Here is a 23,449-nt window from a genome sequence, read left to right on the forward strand (position 1 = left end):
CATTGCCCAATTATTGGCAGATAACTCCTGGTATGTAGTAGTTTGCTATTTCAGCTAGAAAATGCATTGTCCCTCTGCCTCCCTGTAAAAATCATGGGGTTTGCTGTGTTATGTGATTCACAAAAAATATTTCATGGTTTTAAGCAGATGAGGAGATGTGCTCAGAGGTACGTTGACATTATCTTTTTTTGGTCATGCTGCAAGATGCATGCATGCAAGCCTTTCAAGACACAGAAGTTCTTAGAGAAACTATGTCCATCCTTCAGATATGCCAGCTAGGTTGGGCAGCAGCAGGTAAAACAACCATTAACTCGGTATTGGGCAGGCTGCTGATTTGGCGTACAGCTGTGTGCTCTCCAGAACAGAGCATGGTTATCAGGGAACGTGTTCTCCAGGAGCACATGCTGCTCAGGGAGGCAAGGTAAGTGCTTTGGAAGTGGCCTTGCTGGTTCCCACCAGCACTCCCCTTTCCCATGGTTTCGTGCCTGGTTTCCCGGTGCTGCTAGGAAGAGCTCCTGACCTCACCTGCCTGCAGAAGCCCCTGTGTCACTCACGCCTTTCTTTGCATGCCCAGTGCCTGCTGGACTCTGCGTGGTGCACACAGATGCAGACCCAGCAGCAGGCTTGCACCAGGCAGCTCAGAGATTTCCAGTGTTTGCAGTGGTCTCGGCACTGCCAAAGCCGTGCTGCTGTCCCGTGGGAACTGGAGCTGCCTGTTGCTTTTGGTCCGAGCCAGAGGGTGATCTTCCCACTGACTGCACGCAAGTGTGGCTAATGATGGTGGAGCTCAGCTGTTTCTCATCCTGCTTCCAGTACCAAGGCAAAATAGGTGCTTTTCAAACAGAGGTGCAGATGATGTGGTGAAAAATGTTTTAGTTTTTTTTTATTTGAAAGTCAGAAAGATGTCAAATAGAATTGAAGAGGAAAAGTATTTGTATCCATTTTATTATTATTCTTTAAAGGGATAGCTTTTTGTGCTTGCTAAAAGTAACAGCTTATGTAAATATTCTTAAAAAACAGGGATAAGGAAAGATAAGACACTTCAGAGTGTGTTTTGGAGGGGTATATGCTTTGCAGTGTGCATTAGGCATGCATCAGTACCTGCCTAATGCACCCTGTCATGGATTATTTCTCTTGCTTAGATTGAACACTTGCCAAGTTCTTTCGAATGACAATGAGATGCTTTGTTCACGCTGATGATTCGACTGCAGTTTGAAACTCCAGCACAGAGAGGTACTCTGCTACAGAGCATGTGCACCTCTTAATAAAATGGAAAAACAGATACAAACCATAGGAAAGTTAGCAGGCCTGTTCTGTTTATAGATTGAAAAAAAAATTAGAAAGTACTCCTGGAATAATTAAAGTCTGGCAGAGACTGCAGGCAAGATTTTTAAATAGGCTTTTCAGCATTTAAACAGATCTTTTCAACAAACATTGCTAATCTCGTTATGCTTCTAAGTAGTCCTTGCTATGCAGATAAGACTTGTCCAACCTGTTACTTGGTTCATGCTGTTATGTAAGTGAAAAACTCAAAAGGATAGGAAACCTTGCTTTCATGCATGATGTGTTTGCTGCTAATTCCTGTGAAAGTATGAAAGAATTAATCTCTTTCATATTTTTTAATTTTTCTTAATCTCCGTTTATTTTCAGTACTATCCTGTTCATAGCATGTTAGATTTGGTTTACTCAATTGTTTGGGAAGGATTTACATGGAGAATGTTTCACAAGAAATATTACAAAGTTGCTTGTGAGTTTAACAGGTTGCAGGGGATTAAAGATTCAGGAGGCAGAGTTGCACATATCCATATTTCTGAGACCGTTTCAAATGCTCATATTTGCAGGTTTTGCTTTTGATATGCCTCACAGAAAATTAAATCACTGATAACATTTGATGTGGAGTCTATTCTTTGAACAGCTTCAGGTTTGCAGTCAGGAAAGGAGCAAATTCTCAGGCTGATGTTTCATTCTTTTACACGCTGGGCTTTGAGCTGCATTGAGCTGTCAGCTTCGGGAGTCTGTGCTGGCCCACAGCTGGGATGGTCACAGGCAGCAGAAAGGAGGACCCTTCAGGCTGTGCAAAAAATCTGAGGTGAAGGCTCTAGGGCTCTGCAGCAGTGTCACTGCCAGCCCTTGCAAGCTGTCTGACAGCATTTACAATAAGCTGGATGAAGCCAGATCTTTCAAAAACAGGGTTTGGGGATGGCTGAAGGGAGCTAAGCTAAGCTGAGCTGCGTGTGAAATGAGAATGTGGCGATACGTGTATGCTGTGGCACCTGTGGTCCGCATGGCAGAGTGACTGCTGGACCAGGATCTGCTTGGCAGGGCATGGGCAAGGCCAGCTGACAGCTCCTGGGGAAAACCAGTGCCATGTACACTCGAATGGATGTGCAGGGATGGTAGCTATGTGAGAAGTGTTGTGTGAGAAAGGATTTAAAATACTCACCCAGGAAGCAGCTGCTCACTAAACATTTCGGGTTTTCTTCTACTAACTGTGTATCTTGTTAACATTTTTTAGTGCAGTGGTGAACAATAACGGGGAATTTTAAATGGCATTTAGGAAATTCTGTAAAATCAATAAACAAAAGGCATGTCAACTTGAATAATTTTAATGTAGCCATAAAGTAAAAAATTTACTGCATTTGACTTCTTGCACCTGCAGTGAGCATTTCAGTATCCTGTCAAAGAACTACGGTAGTAAAATAGATTGTAAGACTTGAATCTTTGATTTAACTTGCAAAATTATATCACGTGGAAAATTAAACATTAGTTTTCTGAAATTTAACAGCTGATATCAGATAGATTATTTTTTTTCTTTTTTTAAACTACTGAAACTTGGTTTTTATCTTAAGGCCTTTTAACTGAGAGTTCTTTCAAAGGCTTATGATATTTATGAGGATGCTGGAGAAACTAACTGGATTGGAGGGACGCTTGGGCTTTGCTTTAGTGAGTACTTCTGTGCTACATCAGGAATAAAATGTCTGGATATTTTAGGTCTAAGCAAGCATGGTTTAATTTGCTATAATCAGTAAGGTGGAAATATGTGTGTGAATCAAAATATTGTAATTGTGTGAAAAAAATAATTAAAAACAGGTGTGGGAAATGAATATTAAAGGTAAAAATGCTTTTTTCTTGACTGCTTAAATATCTGGCTCCCTTTCAAAGTGTACTTATTTGCAACAGCCTTTTTACCTGATCTCTTGTGGTTTGCCAATAAAGGACATTCTTTTGGAGCGTATTTTAAAAAAATAGAAACCTGATTTCATTTTTATGCTCTGCTTTTTGTGCATTACTGCTGCAAATGCACAGTTCTCTTGCTGCCTTTAAACCTATTGATTCTACTGAACAGCAGGAACAACAAAAAAGATATTTCAAGGCAAAAGAAAATAAACAGGTAGGATAGGCTTTAAATAAGGCAGAATATAGTTGTACCTTGTGCATTTTCCCAGGCAAGCCTACAACAGTTCATCGCAGGTGCTGGATTTCTGCCATTGAGATGAGGAATTCAGAGACAGATGGGTACAGTGGGAGATTTCATGCACCACTTCACTGAAGAAAGCCTTCAGACTGCTCGGGCAGGAGGTGATAACCACTTCTGACTATTCAAGTATGCCTTGTCAGCGTTAGAGACAGGGATATTTTGCTAGTGGTGGGTGAGATGATAAAATATCTCAGTCCTGGCCTCTGTGTTTCTGCTGGGGAACACCTTCTCCCCGTGCTGGGCAGTTGGGCACACATGTACATGCTCTGAAAGGCTTGCTGCCCACCACGTGGTACCTAACCTGCTCCTGTGCTCATAGAGCTGATTTAAAGAGCCCTACCAGAAGGATGGGGCTTAGAGATAACAGCTGAAGCGCTGCACTGAAGTGCAGAGTGCTGGACGATCTGTTTGGGTTTAACAAACTTGAGTTTTGGCACTCTTCCACTGATTTTACTTCAGTCACATGATTTTCCTGAGTTGGGGCTTGTAAGCTAATGAGTTAAATTTATTTTTGTGTCTCAGGCTGACTTAAACAAATGGGAGAAATGTTTTTTTTATTGTGACATGTAGATAATCAAGAGGAAGAATCGCTGTGAGAGGGGATAATGCTGAAGGGCAGTCCAATCCCAAGAAGTGAGAGTTGTTCCAGGTGCTGTTATCTACTCACGTTAATTTTTCTTGCTGCCAGTCTACTGCCTGAACGCTGACTAAATCCAAATTGCCGCTGTGCTGCTCCGACATGGCCACATGAGAGTTCCTATCTACATGCTCAGTTCACGGCAGTTGCCAAGTGCTTTAGCCGCGTTTTCATCAAGGGGGAAAATCCAGCTTGCAGCAAGCTCCGGGGGCTGCAGAGGCAGGGAAGGTGCCACTGAACAGTTGCTGCAACAGCGGCTGGGGCACAGGGCTGGTGACCCTGCTGTGCCAGCATCCCTGCGCTTGCCCTGTGGCAAGTCGGGACTAATGCCAGGTTGCATTTTGTGGATGAGAGATTTCGTGACTGCAGCTGGCTTTTTAATCCATAAAAATGGGAAAAGGTCACTTCTGAGACAATCGTGGGTGACTCAGAGTCCCCTCTCTGTTGGAGCAGGATCTGCTCAGCAGGGAATGCCGCTTCTCCATACAAGCGGATTCTCAGACAAAGCCAGGATGTAGCACGCTGTCAGAGGGATCTGGGTGTACCAGCTGAGCCCGGCCAGATTGGCCCTGGGTCAGAGAGCTCTCAGTGGGAGGAGGCACTTGGGGCTGTGTGAAAATGTTTGCTCAGCTGTGCAACAGGGCAGTGTAGATGAGTTAGTGGCACATTGAAGCCTCCCATTTTCATACAGAGAGTGAAGTTCAGAATAACTTATTTTTCACTGTCACCTCTGCAAAGTAAACCCATTTGGGCAAGTGTCTTATCTGCATCCTGACAAAGCTAGCTTTTTGATCCTTGCTGATGAAGTGAGAAGAGACATGGATGGGCTCCTCTTGCCTGCAAAAGCTGCTCACGTGGAAGCTCAGTCTTGCCACGGTTGGGTCACCACAATCAAGGCTGCCTGCTGTCCAGCTATGCTAGGGCTCTCAAAACCTGGGGAACTCATCCAGAACTCAGCTCCTATCCTAGGCTGCACTTCTGGAGCTGCTCAATCAGCTGCAGCCAAGGCGCCAGCAGCTGTGACTCTTTCTGTGCGTACCCGGTCACTGAAATAGCACTTGAGTTGCAGATCTTTACTCACCTACCCAAAAAGACACGCATGCCTTCAGGGCTGAATGGCAGTCAGACCATTCACGTGGCTTGGGGAAATCCTGGGACGTGTGCCTGAGACTGCCTTGTACAGAACGCCTTGCAGAGGCGAAGTGGTCAGGATTTTTCATTGCACATACCTGGTGATTTAAATTTTTCCCATTTCCTGCTTTGCCTGCCACATCCAGAACAAACAAAGCCTTAAATTCATCAACTCCTTGTCTGCTTTCCTTGTAATTACACTTCACACAATCACACCTTCTTAAAAGCCCTTCTAGTATATTTGCATTTAGATGGAGAATGACAGCTTTCGTGTTCCCCGTCAGACTTATAATTAACACCTTTTCTGACTGTTCTATTAACGTCAGAGTACATGGGGAGAGGCTGAAAGCCTAGGTTGCTTTGGAGACTTCATTTCTGCAGCATCACAAGCGGAGACACTGCTTCTTGGTTTGTTCAGGTCTTCAGCTATGGCAACATAGTTACATGCCCTATAATTGTCATATTTTTCCAGATTTCCCAAGTTGCTGTTATACGTTGCAGTTTATGACTAAATAACAGTTAGATTTTAAACATTTCAGGGGGTGAGGCAAAGTCCAAGTCATAAACTTTTCACTTGTTCGCCTTTTTTGAGTAGGCACAAAATGGGTTTTTACTGTTAGTTGTTTGCATCTTTTGACAAACCTTCTTTTTCCTCTTTTGAGACTTCAGTGGTTTGGGGACCATAGGCTGAGAAATCTTGGGGTGTGTTTTTAAGTGCACAGCCATTTGCACTAGGGTTTAGGCTCAGTTCTGTGAAGGATCTGTCATGTTTGAAGAACATCTGAGAGTTCCCAGTTCCTGCTAAAGTCGCTGGGCGCTGCAGGGGCTCGGTTCTTCTCAGGAAAAGATCAGGCTTACTCCTGGGAACTGCTTGATGATCAAAGGCCTATTGATGCTGAAAGGAAGCAAAAACCTTTTAATGGCTGAGTAATGAATATAATTTTAAACTTGGCAACAGTGGGAGGAAACAAATAAGTAAGAATTTGAACCCAAAGATTACCATAGGAGAGGCTGAGTGAGAAGATGATTAATGTTTCAAAAGTAGAACTGTTGGTTTTGGTTTTTTGTTTTTTTTTTTTTTTTTCTGGCAAAAGCCAACTTAGCTTCTACTTAAGCTTCTACTTCTGCCTGTTAAAACATCCTGACTTTCTCTGCTTAAATTTTTTTGTGTAACCTAGAGGGTCCTATATTTAAAAGATAGAAAGAGGTGTATTCGGGATTGGTTTTCCATATGCTTTGAAGGAAAGGTTGCAGCAGTGCTGCATTTTCTTGGAACATTGTTTTTTTTTTAAAAAAGTATTTGGCAGGTTTCTTACAGTCATTGTAGGTAAACAGATGGGCTGTGAGTCCTCGATCTCTTGCTCAGTGTGTCTGATGCCCCTGTTACACAGTCAGTAAACAGGACTGGATAGACTTGATGAGTTGAAGGAGCTAGAGGAAGCAAAATCTTGAAAAGCAAATTCCAATTCATATTATCTCTGTGTGAAGATACGTATTTTTGGGAAGCATGTACCAAAGCTGATTGATGATGATGATGCAGAAAATTATTGACTAACTGTACCATCTGTTGTACTTCTGCTCTATGTTTTTCTCTTATCATTTGTGTATGTTCAAACTGTGTATTTTCTGAGAAATAGTGTTTGATGTGAAACAGAGCTTAAAAAATTCAGCAAGTCACAACTTGTCGATGTTTCCATAAAGGAAAGGAAGCAAAGGTTGGGATAAGGAGTTTTTGATGCTGTTTGGTATTAACTGTAATGTTGTCCTTTCATCTGCTTGTGTTGCTGCCACTGTCAGGCTGCTTAGGTGATACCAGTGTGAGAGCTGAGCACAGCTGTGATGCTCCGGCACTGTCTGTGCCATGCCTCTATCCACATTTCTTTTCAAGCTGATGAATGAAACTGCATATTTAATCTTTGCAGCTGTGATCTTGGCTCTATAAATTGGTGGTGATTCTTCTGTGGAGACTCTAATAGGAACAGAGCTGGAGTGCTGCAGCATAGCTGTTATGATGCATCCATGTGAGCTGCTTAATTGTTTTTGGGGATGATGTGTCTTGCCTTAAGCAAAAATACGTCTCTCAATCATGATCAGGAGCTTCTCATGTTAAAAGAATAAATTTTAATGACAAAACAGCTTCAGTAAATTTGTGTTTTCCTGCAGTTGTACTAAAATGAAATGTTGTGTCTCAGTGTTTCAGAGGAAGAGGTTCTATGTGTTGAGAGGGAAGTGAGTGCTTTTTGTGTGTTTGTTTTTTAGCCTTTCTCCATCCCCCTTCCCTGCTCCCAGATAATTCCTTTTGGGAGCCAGCACTAGATCTTATTACAATTAAAGCAGATTTTTATTTTCATTTCATTTTCATTTAGAGAGCACATGGGACTGAAGAGGCAGAATTTCTTCCTGCCCCAGTCTATTTTTTGAAAATGTTGTCATGGTCTGGATTGTCACATTCCAGCATTTGAAACTCTGTAGTAAGGGTTGGCATGTCACTGAGAGCAGCTTCAAAGCACGTTGGTATTTTACGGCTTCTGTTACAGACCCGAGTCTGGATGATGTTGCGGGTCAGGGTGTGTGCTTTGCTGAACTTCCTGAACAAAATCTCTTATTACAGGAGCCAGTGCAGTGCCTTCACCTTGGACTGCTTTCAGCCTAGGAGAATTCTACTGTTTCAGTCTGTAGCAAAGCACATTTTGGGGTTTTTTGGGATGGGGGTGATTTGTGCATGTGTCCCCAAACTGCCAGGGTCCCATGTGCTTGGTGTGTTGGTGCCACACCTTGAGGTCCAATTTCTCAAAGCATTTCTGCACACCAATACAGAAGAGCTTGGGGGTGGTTTTGGGGGTTTTTTTTGAGTTCTCATTCTAGGAAAATCTGAATATCAAAGCTGCGAGTGTGAAGAGGTTCCTGAAGAACAGGAGCTGGGGTTCTCCCTGCAGCTTTGGCAGTAGCAGGGCTGGGGCCACGTGTGCACGAGGAACGCCTTGCTGGAGCCTGGCAGACGGCGTCTCCACATGGGTTTCCTTGCTGGCGCCTGGCAGGCCATGGAGACCTCCTCTCCTCTTGGCACAGAGCCACACAGGGCCTGAGCTGACCGTGTTTCTCAGAGGCTTTCTGCCTGGCTTCCTGACACTTGACCTCAGGGTAGCTGCTGTAGGAGTTACAGCACAGCCCAGGTTTTCAAAAATTTTGAGGAGCTTGCTGACAAATAACCCTCAATGGCCAGGTGAAGGATGGCAGAAGTGGTGTCTCCTTACGTGTTGGGAGTAGGATATCCACAGGCTCATATTGAAAAAGTGGGCATTTCTGTAGATAGCAGACAGTTCTGTTCGAAATTCAGAATGCCATCTAGTGCAATACAACCTACTTTTAAAAGGTAAAAGCCCCTCAGTATGAGATGAGGCAGTGTGCATGCAAACATGACACCTATACGATAAAATAGAATTGGAAGAAGTTTCAGCTCATCTTCAGCTAGTTTAAGGTCTTGTCTGCAGCTTAGAGAAGGTGGAGCTGCTGCTCTTATCTCCGTGAGTAAATAAGTAGCTACTCACTGTTTTTTCCCCTTATCCCTCTGCTTTTGAAACTGTGGCTCCTTCTGTTCAATGAAGTTGGGGGAAAACTCGGGATGAAACTTACATTGGCCTGCTTCAGCCCCGGAGGCAGAGGGTGAATGGCGGTGCTGAGCAGCACAGGGGAGGGGAATGACCCCTGGCCTGGCCGCAGGGGCAGTCAGCTGTGCGAGGCCAGCAGCCTGGGCCACTGTCCCCCGTGAGGGCACAGAGCTCTCTGCAGTGGCACCAAGGTGTGACCGAGCTCGCTGGCCAGTGCCCAGTGCTCCTGTATGTGTGCAAGCATTCGTGTCCGCCGGGGTGTTCCTGAGCAGGCACCTTTGTCTCCTCTTAAACTTTCAGGAGCTGGCACTATGGCAAAAAGGCCGTGTCCCTGCCCCTCCCCTCTGCCCGCTCTCCACACTCTTTAGAAAGAATTTATTGCTGGGAAGAGAGCTTGGGGTCAAGGAAGGTTCGGGGAAAGAAAAGGCCTTTAGAGGTATTACAGCTGCTGTCTTTGCAGCAAGCAGCACGTAAGTTGTTTTGCATTCACTGTCAGGGTACATATAGGGAACGTAGCTACTTCTCATAATAAACATTATTGTTGTGAGAGACTCCAGTGGTTTAGGGTTTTCCTTTTGTTTGAATGTGATCAGAACCTCTGAGCAAAACAACTTGATTACTCTGAATTTGGGTGCTTGCCAGCCTTGAAATAGAAGTACATCTGTAATCTGCATGGATGTAGTACAGTGTTTTAGTAAAAAGTAGTTTTCAGGGTCATAATATGTGGCCTGCCTTTTTGTGAAACACATTCACTTAAAAAATCATTGGCAAGCATACAATTTCAGATAGAAGATACAGCCAAGATTGCTTCTAGTTTGCCTTATAATTCTTCCTAAGTTTTTGTGGTTTGCAGTTGGTGTCTCCCACACTTGACTGCACAAAGCTTTCCTGGCATACACAGGGCAACTGCCCAACTAACTGCTGATAGATAGGAAATTGCTCACGTGCAAAATAACAGGAGATGCATAGGAGAAATTGCTTTAATATACAGTTTATTACAGGAGTCTTGTATGTATTTACTGAAGCAGTGGTCTGTGATTCATGTTTTCTTCTTTTTTTTAACCAATGTTTAAAATAGTTTGCAGAAGTAGGGTACATAGATATTACTTGACACTTCTGTTTTGCTATATTTGGAAACAGTTCAGCACCAACAAAGTTGGAAACTATGCTAAATGTGCACAGTCCAACCTCTGAATATGTTTTTTTTTGTCTTAGTGGTACTAGTACGTCTTTGCTGCAGTTCCATATATAGAAATTTGCCATCTCACAGCATCATTTTCCAGAGTTCCCATTGAGTCAGGAAACCTCTGCAACAGTCAGACCTCTTGGTTAACTGCTACAGCAAAGTCAGTCCTCTGCCTCTCCTTTAGGGATCATTAAACTTTCAGCAGCTGACTATTGGTGTAACATTTGGGAAGATGCCACTGTTGGGGAAGACAAGGCTCTTCCTTTGCAAAGTGGGACACTTGAGAATTTGAGTGTATGAAGAAAAGTATAGGAATTGTTTGTACACAGTAGACTGTGCAGTAGAGCAGAAATAGGGTAGGAGAAAAATGCCTGCATGCTTTTTCTTCGCCAATGTCTATCAAGATTAGAGAAAGAGGTTCCCTTGTTTTGCAGTAGTATTTCACAGGCAAGGTGTAGTTTAAAGGATCTGGTTTTCCATGAAGTCGTTCTGCTGTGCATATGACGCAGGTTTGCTGGTGCTTTGGTGTGGGGCTGATGGAATTGAGTTCATGCAGACATGTTTGAGGAAGAACAGGGGGATTTGACCTGGTGTCTTCCGAATTTCTGAGACCTCCTTTCTAAATATGCTTGCATGATTACTTTAAATGCAACTACGTGTGTTTTCTTGTGAGCAGCTTTCAAGTCTGTTTATTGCCAAGTAGCATTGCCTTGTTTTTTGCCAAGCAGGCAAAGTTCATTGTTTAAAAGTGGCAGCACCTTTAAAACAGTGGATTCTCTTTTACTCCTGGGTGAAGAGTTGGGGTGGAAGTCTGAAGGAGAACAAGAATGGCAGTTTTTCACACTTATTGTTGCAAGCAGATTTGCCAGCTGGTGTGCTTATCACCCCCATTGACTGCTTCTCAATTTGTTTCACAATGAGAAATGCATGGATAGTTTTCTCCTTCCTACTCTTTTTGAAGGATGGTATCAGGAGTAGAAATCACGGAGAAGGATGCATGTACTTTGTGTGTCCCATTGCTGTGTTGTGCAGCAAATTCTTGATGTAACTGATTTGTCAGCTGTAACCATCCCATGGATTTTAAAATTACTTTCGTTCTGGATGTATGTCATTGTCTGAAAACCAGGGCTTCTGTACAAGGTAGATACTTGTTGATAACACTGGTGTACGATATTAATCTTCCTTTCTTTCCTTCCTAAAGCTTGTGCAATGAGGACAGAAACTTGCTGCGGATTCGAGAGAAAGAGAGACGGAGTCAGGAGGCTCTGGAAGACAAAAAACAGTTCTCCGAGAAGACTCCCCTCTTTGCAGAACCCTACAAGGTAATGGTAGGGGGTGTGGGGGGGGAAAGCGAGGAGAAAAGAGGGTTGGGGTGGAAGAGGAGAGCTGTGACTCTGCAGAGGGTGTAGCACACTTGAGCATGATAAATACAAACACAGCATCTTCCCATCTGCTTGATTTCAGTTCCTCAGAGTATGTGCTTAAATCTCTGCTGGTTGTGCAAGAGCAGTGTGGACTTTGGGCTGGCATACTGTAGTTTGAGTGAGAGTGCTCAGGAGCAGCTTGGCTGCCTGTCTGCCTGCAGCTGTGGCTGTAACAAATGGATCTGATATTTGTGCTCCTGGAGGCTGCAGGTGCACCAAGCTTGACTTGGAATAACTGATAGGAGCTCGAGCAGTCCCATCTGCTTTGAAGGGATTTGCAGGATCAAGATGACCTTGCCTAACTTCACTCATGGTGATGTGTGGTGATTAAGTTAAAATACTGAAGATGTCTCTTCCTGAGCTGGATCTCTTGAGGGGCTTTTGAAATGTCCACCTCTTTGTTCTTCTGTTGCAGACTAATAAAGAAGATGAGTTGTCAAGCCGAATTCAGAACATGCTGGGCAATTATGAGGAGGTCAAGGAGTTCATGAGCAACAAATCCTGTCAGAACCTTATAGGGATTCCAAAGAATGTTGCCCCTCTGTTTCCCCCCGGACAGCCTGATCGCCCCTACTTCCCTGAGAAGGCCATCCGTACATTGCCACCTTCATTCCAGCACCCGACCCGCCGTCCACCCGTGGGACCTATGGTTGTAGCCCCTCGTCCTCCAAGCCACTCCAGTCACTACCAAAAGGCACAGTCAGGAACAGAACCAGCTCCAAGTTTGCACACCAAGAGCTGCAGCTTACCCAGCGCTCGGAGCCACGGTCAGGAGCACAGCCGTGGTGGCCGGGACAGCCAGGCAGGCTTTCCCCACACTCACAGTGACAAGCCTGGGAATGGGGATGGTCGTGCTCATGGCCTGCAGGCCTCCCCTCTGGGGCTTTCCCCGTTCCTGCCATGTTTGTTGTCTTCTCCAGTGGCACCCCTGTCACCTCTACATTCCAGCCAGCATATCAATTCCAGGTCACAGAACAGCAGCAAAAGTCACGGGTCAACCTACAGTCAAACAAAATCATTAAAGGACTTAGTGACAGGATCACAGGAGAAGGAAAGTCGGGACAGCCCAGCCGTTACTTTGACCAGCACCACTCAGCCTTCCTCTCAGACTTTTCCCCCTTCTTTGACATCAAAAGCCAGTGCAATGCAGCAGAAACCAACTGCCTATGTCAGACCCATGGATGGCCAAGATCAGGCACCATTTGAATCCCTGGAGCTCAAACCTCTCCTGGAGGAATACCATGAAGGACCCAATGAAGATGTCTCAGATTTGAAGGCAAAAGTTAAAGCTGAACTATCCAAGTTGGAAACCCCGTCTGAGCCCAAGGATGAGACTGATGAAGACCTCTCAGATTTGAAGGCAAAAGCCAAAGCTGAACTATCCAAATTGGAAACTCCTTCCGAGCCCATAGAGGTGAGTGCACTTTTTGGTGGTCTGTGTTCTGGCAGGGTAAGTTTGGTGGTGGGAGAGCAAGTCATCAAACAGTGACTGCCAGAAGCAATGACAACTGTGCATGTGTTACCCTGTTTGGAAGGTGCATTTTGAGGTTGACTTGTGTGAAATGCCTGTTTGAATAGTGAAAATGTGACAGTTTCCATGACTTTTCTGTTGTTTTCTCAGTGAGGTTGCAGCAGGTTTTATGGTTCAAGCCTGCCTCTGTGCCTATGATTTTTGTTTTCCTCTAAAGCTTCTTGAAAAGAAAGGGAAAATGATCTAGTGAGAAGGTCAAGTGGTGATGCAGAGTGTCAGTATTCTGTCTGAGTGGTGGTGGGTGGAGGCCCCAGATCTTCACTGAATATTGGGGCAGCCAGCAGTGCTGTGAGTTTTGTGGTCACCTGGGCTTTGTGCTAAGGGACTGTGAACACCACAGGACTCTCCTCTGTGAGTTTGTAAAATCTCACTATAGACCCACAGGAAAGTATGAGTTGCTCTCTCTCAGGCTGAGCCATTTTCAGTTGCTACAGCAAGGCTGAGGGCAGGGTTTGCAGATCAACAGGTGCAAGTCAGAACACAACACTGTGCTGTTGTACTTTTTAAATATCCTCTTTCCAGAGGGAAGAAAACTTCTGGGAAGATTGATTTTTTTTTTTTTTTTTTTTTGTGCAGTTCTCTCTGCATCTTGAATTGATCAGAGTTTGCATGCAGTGTGTGACAGAGACTGGCACAGTTGAGCTGAATTTGATTAGTCTGTTGTGGCTTTCACTTGAGAGGCAAAGGAAAGGGCAGTGAACAAGTGGAAAGCATCTGTCACCTATGTTTGGGCCCTGCTGAGAAGTCCAGTGGCTTCACAAGGAGCAGGTGTATTGTTTAGGACAGTATTAGGAAACTTAGGGGGAAGGAGATGGCTGGAATTATAATTGCTTCTTAACTAGGCAGTTATGACATGGTTCTTCACTTTAAAATTATTTTGATAATGCAGGTTTCCTTGTTGTCCTCCCACCTGTTTTTGCTGACCCCAAGGCCACCTCTCTGATTTGTCATGTGGGATGGAGGCAGAAGCCCTGACTGGTAAAGCAGTGGGAGAGGAGCAGCATCGTACATGTGTTGTTCAGCAAATGCAGCTCTTCTTCCTGTGCCCCTTGATGCCCAATTTCAGCTGTGCCAAGGGTCCAGCACATGGACTCTGCCTGCCTCGTGGCTTGGCCTCCTTGGTCCCCTGGTACATTTTGGAGTTTTACTGTGCTCATCCTTCAGCACTGAGGTTGTTGCTATGCCCTATGGGATGTAGGATCCTACAGTGCTGACCTAAGGCAGCTGGGCAAGGAGAGCTACAGAGATTGTTTCAAATTGTGTTTTGCCACCTTTGTAATGAAAGGGAAGAGTGTGGGTGCATGCAGTCTGCTTTTCATGGAAAAGGCTCTGGATGAGCTGCAAATGGCTGTAGGGAATATCTTGTGGGAAATGAGAGGAAACTGTCAAAATGACATTGCTGAGAAGTTGTGAAAATACTTTGATGCTGAGAGACTTTATTTGCCACGAAGTAGGTTTGGCATTGCACATCAAAACAGGAAGTTCACTGAGGTCCACATTACCTTATTTGCTTAACCAGATTTTACTCCTGGGAGGCAAATAAAGCAGTGCAGGGCATCACCTTCTGCATTATCTTATTGTCTCATCTGCATTATTGTCTTATCTCTTTTCCCATCCCCATACTTCTTCCGTCATCTCATGTATCTCTGGTTTATTATGAATTTCAATAGGGCTGCATTAGCTGTGATGCTGTGTGCTGAATGAAACCTTTTTCTCCCTTTTCGTTGAGCATGTGAATCTGAGTCCAAATGCCCATAAAAATCCTATGGTTGCTAGTGAAGAAGCAGCATTAATCCTGCTCCTTCTGTTAGATCTGTGGCAAAGTAAGAACAGAATAAAAAGTGAATTCAAAGTAATGAAAGAAATGTTTTTGTGCAGACCAGGACTTGGATTTTTATTATATGCTTGGTCCATGTTGAAACTGATAGATGAGCCTTTTTTGTGAATACGCTGAATGATCCTCCTTTGCAGTAGGGATCTTTAGGCTATGGCTCTTGACTGTTTCCTGTGCATAGGCAGGGAAGAGCAGAGGAGCATAGGCATTTTGGATAATGGCTCTGTAAGCTCTGGTGAGAAATGCATTACTTCAATTTCTGCTTTTTTCAGTCTTGTCATCTTACACATTTGCTTACTTCTTTTTGGTCTCAATGATGAACATGTTTGATAATAGAGCCCTCCAGTGCTGAAGCTTGGAGGGATAAGAGGAAGAAACAGTGAGGTTGCACCCCTGGATATATGACCTGTGTGCTGGATGTACAATACAAGAGAGGCTTACTGGGGGTCCTTTGGCTGAAAGGTCATCCCTCTCTCTAGTTTTTGGTGAAACAGGAGCTGTGGGGAGGCTCCTGCCCTGCAATGACCCTGACACTGAATAGGTCTAGACTAACAGAAACTGCTGTTCTTCCTTCTTCTTCCCAGAACTGTTTGGCCCCAGTTTACTGAACAGCCACATGCCAAATACAGTTCTTCCTGTGATCTCCCTTGACGTGACTTAGGAAAGCCATTTCCTCAACCACATGTGTTCTGGTTAATTGAATTTCTAAGGCATGTTTCACCTGCAGCTGTGAATTCATTATTGACAGCTTCTGCTCATGGGAACACTCAAAAGTTAAGCCTTCCAGCCCAAATAGACACACAGTTTCACTGCAGAGTGAATGAATCCTCAGTGGATAACAGTGCAGTGACTCACTTTGCATTCACATGGACACTGAACAGCTCTTTCCTCTCTTCCCCAAATAAAAGCCTTCACTTTCAAATGTCATCACTGTCACCTTAAGGCATCTTTCCAAATTTGTTGTGAGAAGACTTAAAAATATGGCACACATGAAGAAGCTTAGATGTATCCCTTCTCTTCATGTGCCAGGTTTTACCACTTTCCCCAGCACCCAAACAAAGATGCTTTTAAAGCCATTCTTTCTCTCCATGTCTTTAGGAGAGTGCAGCACCAACAGGGAGCCTTGTATTGCCTCCATTGACACAGACTGTGATGTGTGAAAGGGAATCAGCTTGACATCAGGGCAAGAAGCAGTGAAGCTGTTTTGAGAGAGAGTGTTTATAAATCCTCAATTATTATTAAGGGCATAGTGTGGAGGAATGTACAGCCCTTGATGCTCACTGAAGATTTGGCTTTGTTTTCCCAAAATTTTTGTAAATGTTAGGACACAGCTCCTTTTACCTTGTGTAATGAGGCCTTGTCCAACTCTCCTGGCTGTGAACTGGGAAGCAAATAGGGAAGCAGCCAACTTAAAACACCAAAACAAGAAGCAACAATGAACCAGCCCAGATGTGTGAAGTCTGTTTTACAAACACTTTATTATCCTTGAAGGACAGGGTGCACACACTGACCTCTGTGTTCACATTGCTGTCATTGAGCTGTGTTTTCCTCAGTAAACATTTATCAATGGTCGCCAATTAAAACATGGTTGTTGTATAGTAAACAGTAATTACTAAATACCTACGAAGAAGTTTGGATGGCAAATATAAGAAGTCCATTCTAGACAGATAATTTTTCTCTGGACTTCTCTTCATGGCATCTGAGTTTTTCTACTGGCAGGAGCTGTCAGACAGGTGAACCCTGTAAAGTAGAAATAAATATATTGTTTTAATCCTGCATCCTTTGAAAATGAATGTCTTTAAAGACATTTAAAGACACCGTTGGCCTTATGTAATGAATACACAGTGTTTGGCATTAAGCTATTGTTGTCATCTTTCTACCAATGTATTTCTCATTTACTGAGTAGAAGGCAGATTGTGTTGTTAGTTTTCTTTTTTTTCCCCTCACTCCTTTGTATTCCTTTTTTTGATTATTTTTTTGCTTTGCACAAAGACAGGTAACTCCTCTGCTACCCTTTTTATAATCAGAAGTGCCTTAGGTGATTGGAGAAGGGTTTCCCTTGTTGACCTCAGGCATTGTGTCAATTTGGCCTGTTGCTGGTATATGACTGCTAAAGAAGCAAATCAAACACCAATAAGAATTGTTACTTTTTCTGGCTGTTTTGGGTAAGAACAGGTTTAATGGCAAAAAAGTAAACCTCAACTTCACTACAGAAGCTGAAGAAGAGCTGAAACTGAGCTATTTCATTTTTGGTAAGCATCCCTACCAACTTGTATGTAAATGTCCAAAGCTGTGCCATCCAAAGCCTTTCTCACAACCCTTGGGCATTGTGGGGTGAGCTGAAATGACTTGCAGCCAGAGGAAGGTTAACTGTGGGATTCTCTGCTGCTTGTTGTAATACCAAGTGCCCAAAGATGTGTCCTTTTACTTGGGTCTTCTCTTGACTCTCAGAAGTAGTTGATACTTTTTAAGCTTTTATATTATTTAAATTTTTTTTTCCCCCTCATTCTCTGGGTGGCAGGTACATCCAGAGGCAATGATGTTGGTCAGTGCTCCTTGGGATGGTTGCATGAACTGCACAAGCAGCTTGGGAGTTTGACTGCTGGTTATGAGGTCAGGATTGCATACAGCTTTTGTATTTTTAAATGCATAAACACATTTTGACTTCTCTTATTTTCTCTCGCTTGATGAGCATGCAATATCTTAGGAGAAATCACAGTCAATCCCAGTTGACAGGAAAGAATTCTATGTCGATGCTGTGTTTTGTTTGGGTTTTTTTAGCTAAACCAAGCCAGAGCATGCAGGTGTCGTTATGTAAACAAAAAAAGCTACTTGTATTTGATTTAATAGGTGAGTCCCACCGGATGCAAAAGAGGTTTTTCCCTTGTGTGTGTCTCCTTTGGAAGAAGACACATGTTCTGTCCAGGCTGGAAATAAACCAGCAATAAAATGCCAACGCAGCTCTGATGGCTCACACGAAACATCTTCCACCAAGCTCTTTGTAGATTTTTGAAACTCTCTGCACCATTTCTCACACAAGTGGAAAGTGCCAAAAGGACAGATGTTGCCAATTTGAACCATACAGGGGGAAGGCAAATATTGCTAAGCAACCGAGTGCTTAAGAGAGAATTTTTCGGAGATGAGCCAAGGGAGTTATGCCTGGGAGTGCCTGCAGCTTCTCATGGCTCGGTGCGAGGGAAGAGATTAAAAGTTCTTTCCTGTCAGGGCTGACGCCGCCAGCACAAAAGACACCATAACCTATTGACACTGATTAGGGCTGACAAGGGAATGTATGAAAACAGGAAATCTGCCCTGCCATGTGGGAAGGCAGTAAGACATGTTCACAGAGGTAAGTGCAGCACACAGCCTGTGCCAGGGTGGGGTCAGCAGCTGGCTTCGGCGGGACAAGGTGAAACCCAGGCAGGCAACCAGCCCCGGGAAGTCCAGTGGAGGCTGTGTCTGATTCTGGCTTTCACATCTGACTGGGAGCAGGTTGCTGAAGGATGGGCTGGCAGAGAGAGGGGGCTGTATTCAATGAGTCTTGTAATTGCAGGCTGTCTCATCTAAATGGAGTTAACTTCACTAGTTACTGAAGGATGAAAGAGCTTATAAACAAGGCGAGTCTTAAAACACCTGGGTGCAGTTGTGCTCCTCCCTGGCCAAGTGGCACTTCATAGCTCAGTGACAGCCTGGAGGTCTTTGCTCTGGTGGTCCTGAATGCCGCTGGAGATGTTTCCTCAGAGAGTGAATCTGCCCATTTCAAGCCTCTGAATTCTTTTAGTGGTAGACTCCTAGTGTCTTGTTCAAGTGATGTAATTTCAGGAATGAAGCACAAGATTTATCTTCCTACATTGGTCATCACATTAACTCTCCTATTGGTACTCGGAGCACCTCCTCGACTTTGATCTGATTCTTTGCTTTGTTTGAGTGTAGGGAGGTGTTTAGCATGTGCTTTGTGTGGTATTTTTTACTTCGTGGGATTTTTTTCTACTACCAGCGAGCCTCAGCGGAAGTGGCATTTTGGAGCTCAAGGGTGCTCCATAGGAATAGTCTGGATCAGCACAATGATGTGGGTTATAACAAGTCTGGTGGTACTGCTTTGGTTCTTGGGCACTGTTCACAGTGCTTTTGCCCCATACAGATGCTGCAGCAAGAAGGTGCCTCACTGAGGTATCGGTCAGCTCTCTGGTTTTCAGTGAGCACCAGCATTAAGGGGAGAGTTCCCCTGCTGTTTGTGTGAGCTGGTACAGTCCTGCATTGGGAAGGGCTTCCCAACATTCCCTGGTAGGGCAGGAGATTGACAGAGCTCACCAAAGCTTGGCTATAGCAATATGGTAATTTTTGAAATTCATGCAGCAAGTTAGTGGTATTCTTGCCTTGGCACACTACTCAGTGTAGTCTGTTTTCTATCAGCTATGCCTTTCTTACTTATTTCCTTGTGTCATTATCCTGTGCTTTGAAGTTTCAGGTCTCATTTTTCATTTTCTCTGATGTCTAACAATGTCCCTGCCTGAATTATCTCTAACATCCTTCTCCCTCCCAAGCTTTAGATGCCAGTTTTCATCTTCATCATGATGAGCATTTATTACTGAGACAGTAAAATAGTACTTAATTATTTTAAGCAGCAGAATATTTTAATTCTCTTTTGGAAAAGGTGATTCTCCTAACTTTTTGATTTCCTGTTTTTTGACACACCAATTCCTCCTCTAAACTGCTTTAGCAGTGTTACATTTTCTTGCCAATTTGTTGCATTGGTCAAATGGTTCATAAATGTCATTAGATATTGAGGTGCTCTTTTTGCATGCAGTCAGGTGTAGCAAATAGTGGGAGACATGATCTTGGCAGTCCATCGTGCTCCAAGCAAAAAGTCTGGGTGCAGTTCCTGAAGAGGCTCTGCCATCAGCCCAGCTGCCTTTGCACATAGCTAACCACAGGGAGACAAAGTGCAGCTGACATGGCTTTGTGCTTGTTTCAGACCCAACAAGCACTTGATGCTGGAAAGTGTCCTCTGTCCCCTCCCTTCCCTACAGTGACCTTCATCTCATAACAGACATTGCTGCCTTCTGTGAGTCCCGCTTCTCCGGGATACTGAATTCAACCACTTTGGCCTTTCTGCCTGTTCTTCAGATGGAGCTTTTCTGGAATCAAAGGAGGAAGGAACAAGGGTGATGTTTGCTTTGGCTGCTAAGGAAATAGAGCTCAATAGTACTTGGCTTGTGGACTAATTTTTAACTGGTTATGAAACTTGACCTAAAATCCCATTACTTACAGAAACTCCAGTTTGGGTGCCTTGTTCAAATGTGCACTTTCCTTTGAAAATAAATAGTAACTATTGCTATTCAAGACATTACCATATAGCTTAGATTATGCCACAGTCAGAAATGTGTTATCTTGGCTGTCTTACTAAGCTTTGCTAAGTCAAAAGAAAAAATTGACCATTAAAATACTCCCAAAAAGCTTACATAAAATTTTCAGATCTTTTTCGCTGCTTGAAGTTAAAAAGAATAGCAACAACATAGCAATACTTATTTTTTCCTTTTCTTGGGAGATGAGAGAATTCAGTTTCTGCATTAGCATAATTTTAAGAGAATTTGTCTTGAGTCAGAGCCTAAATCCAAGTATTAGTTTTAATACACCATTGAATTGAAAGCATCCCCAAAGGGAGAAGTGAGTGAGCATTTCCCCATGATTTTTAAGATTAACTGCTGTATGTGTTTACAAGTATTTTTCTGTGTCTCTAGAACGAGCACACTGACAGAGTGACTGAGCATTTTACGAGTCCGTTGTAAAATAAACAATGTGTGGAATGATTCCTTATTAATGCTGTGGTATCTATTTCTTCTAAAGCTTGTATTTTTTTAACTTGGTTTAAGAACATTAGTTTTTTAAAATATGACTTAAGCATGTTGTGTTTTGAATAGCAGTGGCTTATGAAGAATGCTGTAGGTTTGGGAAGGTGTAGGGTGAATTCATGTAACAGGAGACGAAGTCATGTTAGATTCAGATCCTTACCAACTTCATTATTCCTCATACAAGGAGTACTTTGGTTTCTTTCATCAGCCTGTCAGCTCATTGCTGTTCAGACCAGGTTGTAATTCAGACTCAGCTGGACACCATCTGTTCACTACAAGTGAAAGGTGTGGTATATTCAGCCTGAATGTTTTCACTTGAAGCGGGCATTTTACTGATGGTGCTCTTGGCTGTCATGTTGCTTGTCTATTTGCAGTTTTGCTTTGTTAATCCTTGGCTGGATGTGCTGAAGGAATGCCATCTGTGTTTTACCAGTGCAGAGGACATCCCTTGCCTCCTTGGTGTGCTGTACTGTGGAGCAGGGTTGGCTTCATTCCTGCCCCTCTGCCAATGCAGTATTCCTGTTACCATAATAATATTGCACGTTTCCATAATGAAAGTAAGAGCAGTGTGGTACTATTTTTCTGTTTGCTATGGTAGCACTAGCCCCTTGGGTATGTCCTACCCTTCCTGTAGACATTTCCTTAGACATTTCCTCAGAGCCTTCTGTGGTGCACATGTAGGGAAAATGCTTGTCCAGCCTTCAGGAGCCTAGGGATTGCATGGGAAACTATTACAATGTAGAGACTTTGCCTGAGAGGACATAAAGAAATGTACACAAAGGTGTTGAGCTCTATCCATCATGGCTACAAGTTAAGAACTTTCTTGCTCACATTCCTGAAGGATTTTAAGTGGTTTGAGTATTTTGTCATTGGTTCCTTGGGAGCTTTTCACACAAATATTGGCATCATTTGAGCAATTATGTATGAAGGAAATTTTAGGCAGTGAAACAGTGATACAGAAAATCTGGAGATGTCTGTAGTCTTCTCCAGTTTGCCGTCCCTAAGATGATTCAGGAAAAGATGGAGAAAGCTTTTCCTTAGGCAGAGGTTGGTTAATTTCTTGGTACTTCTTGTAACCATTTCTCCTTGTTTGGATTTTAATTACAAGCCATTCAGACATTATGTTAAATAAGAAAAAAGCCATTTCTTCTCTCCAGATTATACAGACAAGGAAAGAAACAGTGAACTGACCCTCTCTCATCCTCTCAGAATTGCTTTGTTTTCTGATGGCCTTTTGAGCCTGGGAGGCCCATGGGCTGTAACCTTCCTGTTACACCTGACTGACAAGAATCACTTCTCAAATGCCAGCCAGGTATGTTAGCTCAGCACTTCCTGCTTCACTTGGCTGCAGATAAAAACTGTGTGTGACAGCTCTGCACTGCATAAACCTGGCCATAAAAAAATTCTGGGATTTGGGAAATACTGTCTCTGTTTAGGGAATGATAAAAATGTCTTTTAAGGAAGCTTATATTTTGAATCACGACAAAGGCAAGTGTCTTCTATGTATGGATTTTAAATATCAGGGACTGGTTGTTCTAGGCATAGCATGAGCAAAGAAGGCTCTGGAAGGCTTTGCCCAGCCCTGGCCTCTGTTCTCACCTGGCAAACAAGCTGAGGGTGCTGTGAGCTTTTTGCTGAGTGCACAAAGCCATTTGCTGAGGAGAGGAAGAAAGTGTCTTGTGTGTGTGTTCAGCTGAGTAATAAACACCTCCTAGGAGCAGACCTTGTCAACCTTGGACACTTTTACAGCTGAAAGTTAAGCTGCTTTCAAGTTAAGCTACTTTCAGTTACCTGGTCACTTTTTAGCATACAAAACTGAAAAGAGTGACCAGGTAAGTGGTGGACTTGCTCTAGTTTGCTGTTGTCTTTAGCAAGACAGGGAGCTTCCAAGAGGCTTGTCCAATATTTGTCTCGAAGACGATAACTTTCATCTGTGTATGCATACTGATGATAATAATAAGGCACTCTGCTGTCCCAGCCATAAAACAAAATCTAGAAATAGGTGTTTTTTGCATTTAGTTCTGTTGTAAAACAATGCTGATAGTTGCCTTTGCAAGCAAAAGGATATCCTGCTATTTCTTCCCCACAGGTTAAGTTCCTTGGTTTGGAAATATTTAAAACTATTTCTTCCATTTCCATTAAGGTTTAAAAATAGCATGTAGGCTCTTTCTGAGTTAAGAACTTCTTTTTCTTAAGGAGAGAGATACAATTCCTATCCTTTCAACACATGTGTTTTCTTCTCTTTTTTCCTTTGGGAACACTATCCTTAGATGCACTAACAAGCATCCCTTTATTCATCTCCCTCCCACTTGCCTTCTCCTTTGATGCACTGGTCCTGGTGAGTGATGCCTTTTAGCTCCCCTCCAGGTTGTGTGGTCTGTCCCAAGCAGCAGCAGCAGCACAGAGTTGTGATGGTGCTGGCCTGGGACTGGTGATGTTGCTCCAGGCTTCAGCCTGCCTCTTCAATTTGTTTTATTTTCCAAACTTTTATTGGCAGTGGTGGTAACGCAAGGAGGTGCCGAGGGGCACTGCTTTCAAACAGATGCAAGAGCCTGCATCTTCAAGTGTTGTTTACTGAGTCATTACAGGGAGGTGCACCAAGTGCCACCACTGCCATCAAAAATCTAACTCAGCTTTTTTCCGACTGGATAGTGGTCTTTGGAAAGGGAAAACATTTCTGAGAGATGGCAGCAGTTAATTATCTGAGGTGATTCCCAGAGCCACAGGATGCCTGTCACCACCAAAAGCCCCAATTTCCTTGATGGTCT

The 23,449-nt window shown here is 43.5% G+C and overlaps 1 protein-coding gene across 2 annotated transcripts in view; it reads left to right on the forward strand.

Annotated features, from left to right (window-relative positions):
- AFF1 (ALF transcription elongation factor 1) overlaps positions 1 to 23,449 on the forward strand; it is a 68,837-nt gene that overhangs the window by 12,142 nt on the left and 33,246 nt on the right. For both annotated transcript variants that reach the window (XM_085058148.1, XM_085058150.1), the window contains exons 2-3: positions 11,242 to 11,362; positions 11,880 to 12,878. In XM_085058148.1, coding sequence (XP_084914274.1) covers positions 11,242 to 11,362; positions 11,880 to 12,878 — 1,120 coding nt within the window. The remainder of the gene's footprint in view (positions 1 to 11,241; positions 11,363 to 11,879; positions 12,879 to 23,449) is intronic.

The sequence above is a fragment of the Lichenostomus cassidix genome, chromosome 4 (assembly GCF_008360975.1).
Source record: "Lichenostomus cassidix isolate B80296 chromosome 4, HeHo_3.0, whole genome shotgun sequence".
Taxonomy (NCBI): Eukaryota; Metazoa; Chordata; class Aves; order Passeriformes; family Meliphagidae; genus Lichenostomus; species Lichenostomus cassidix.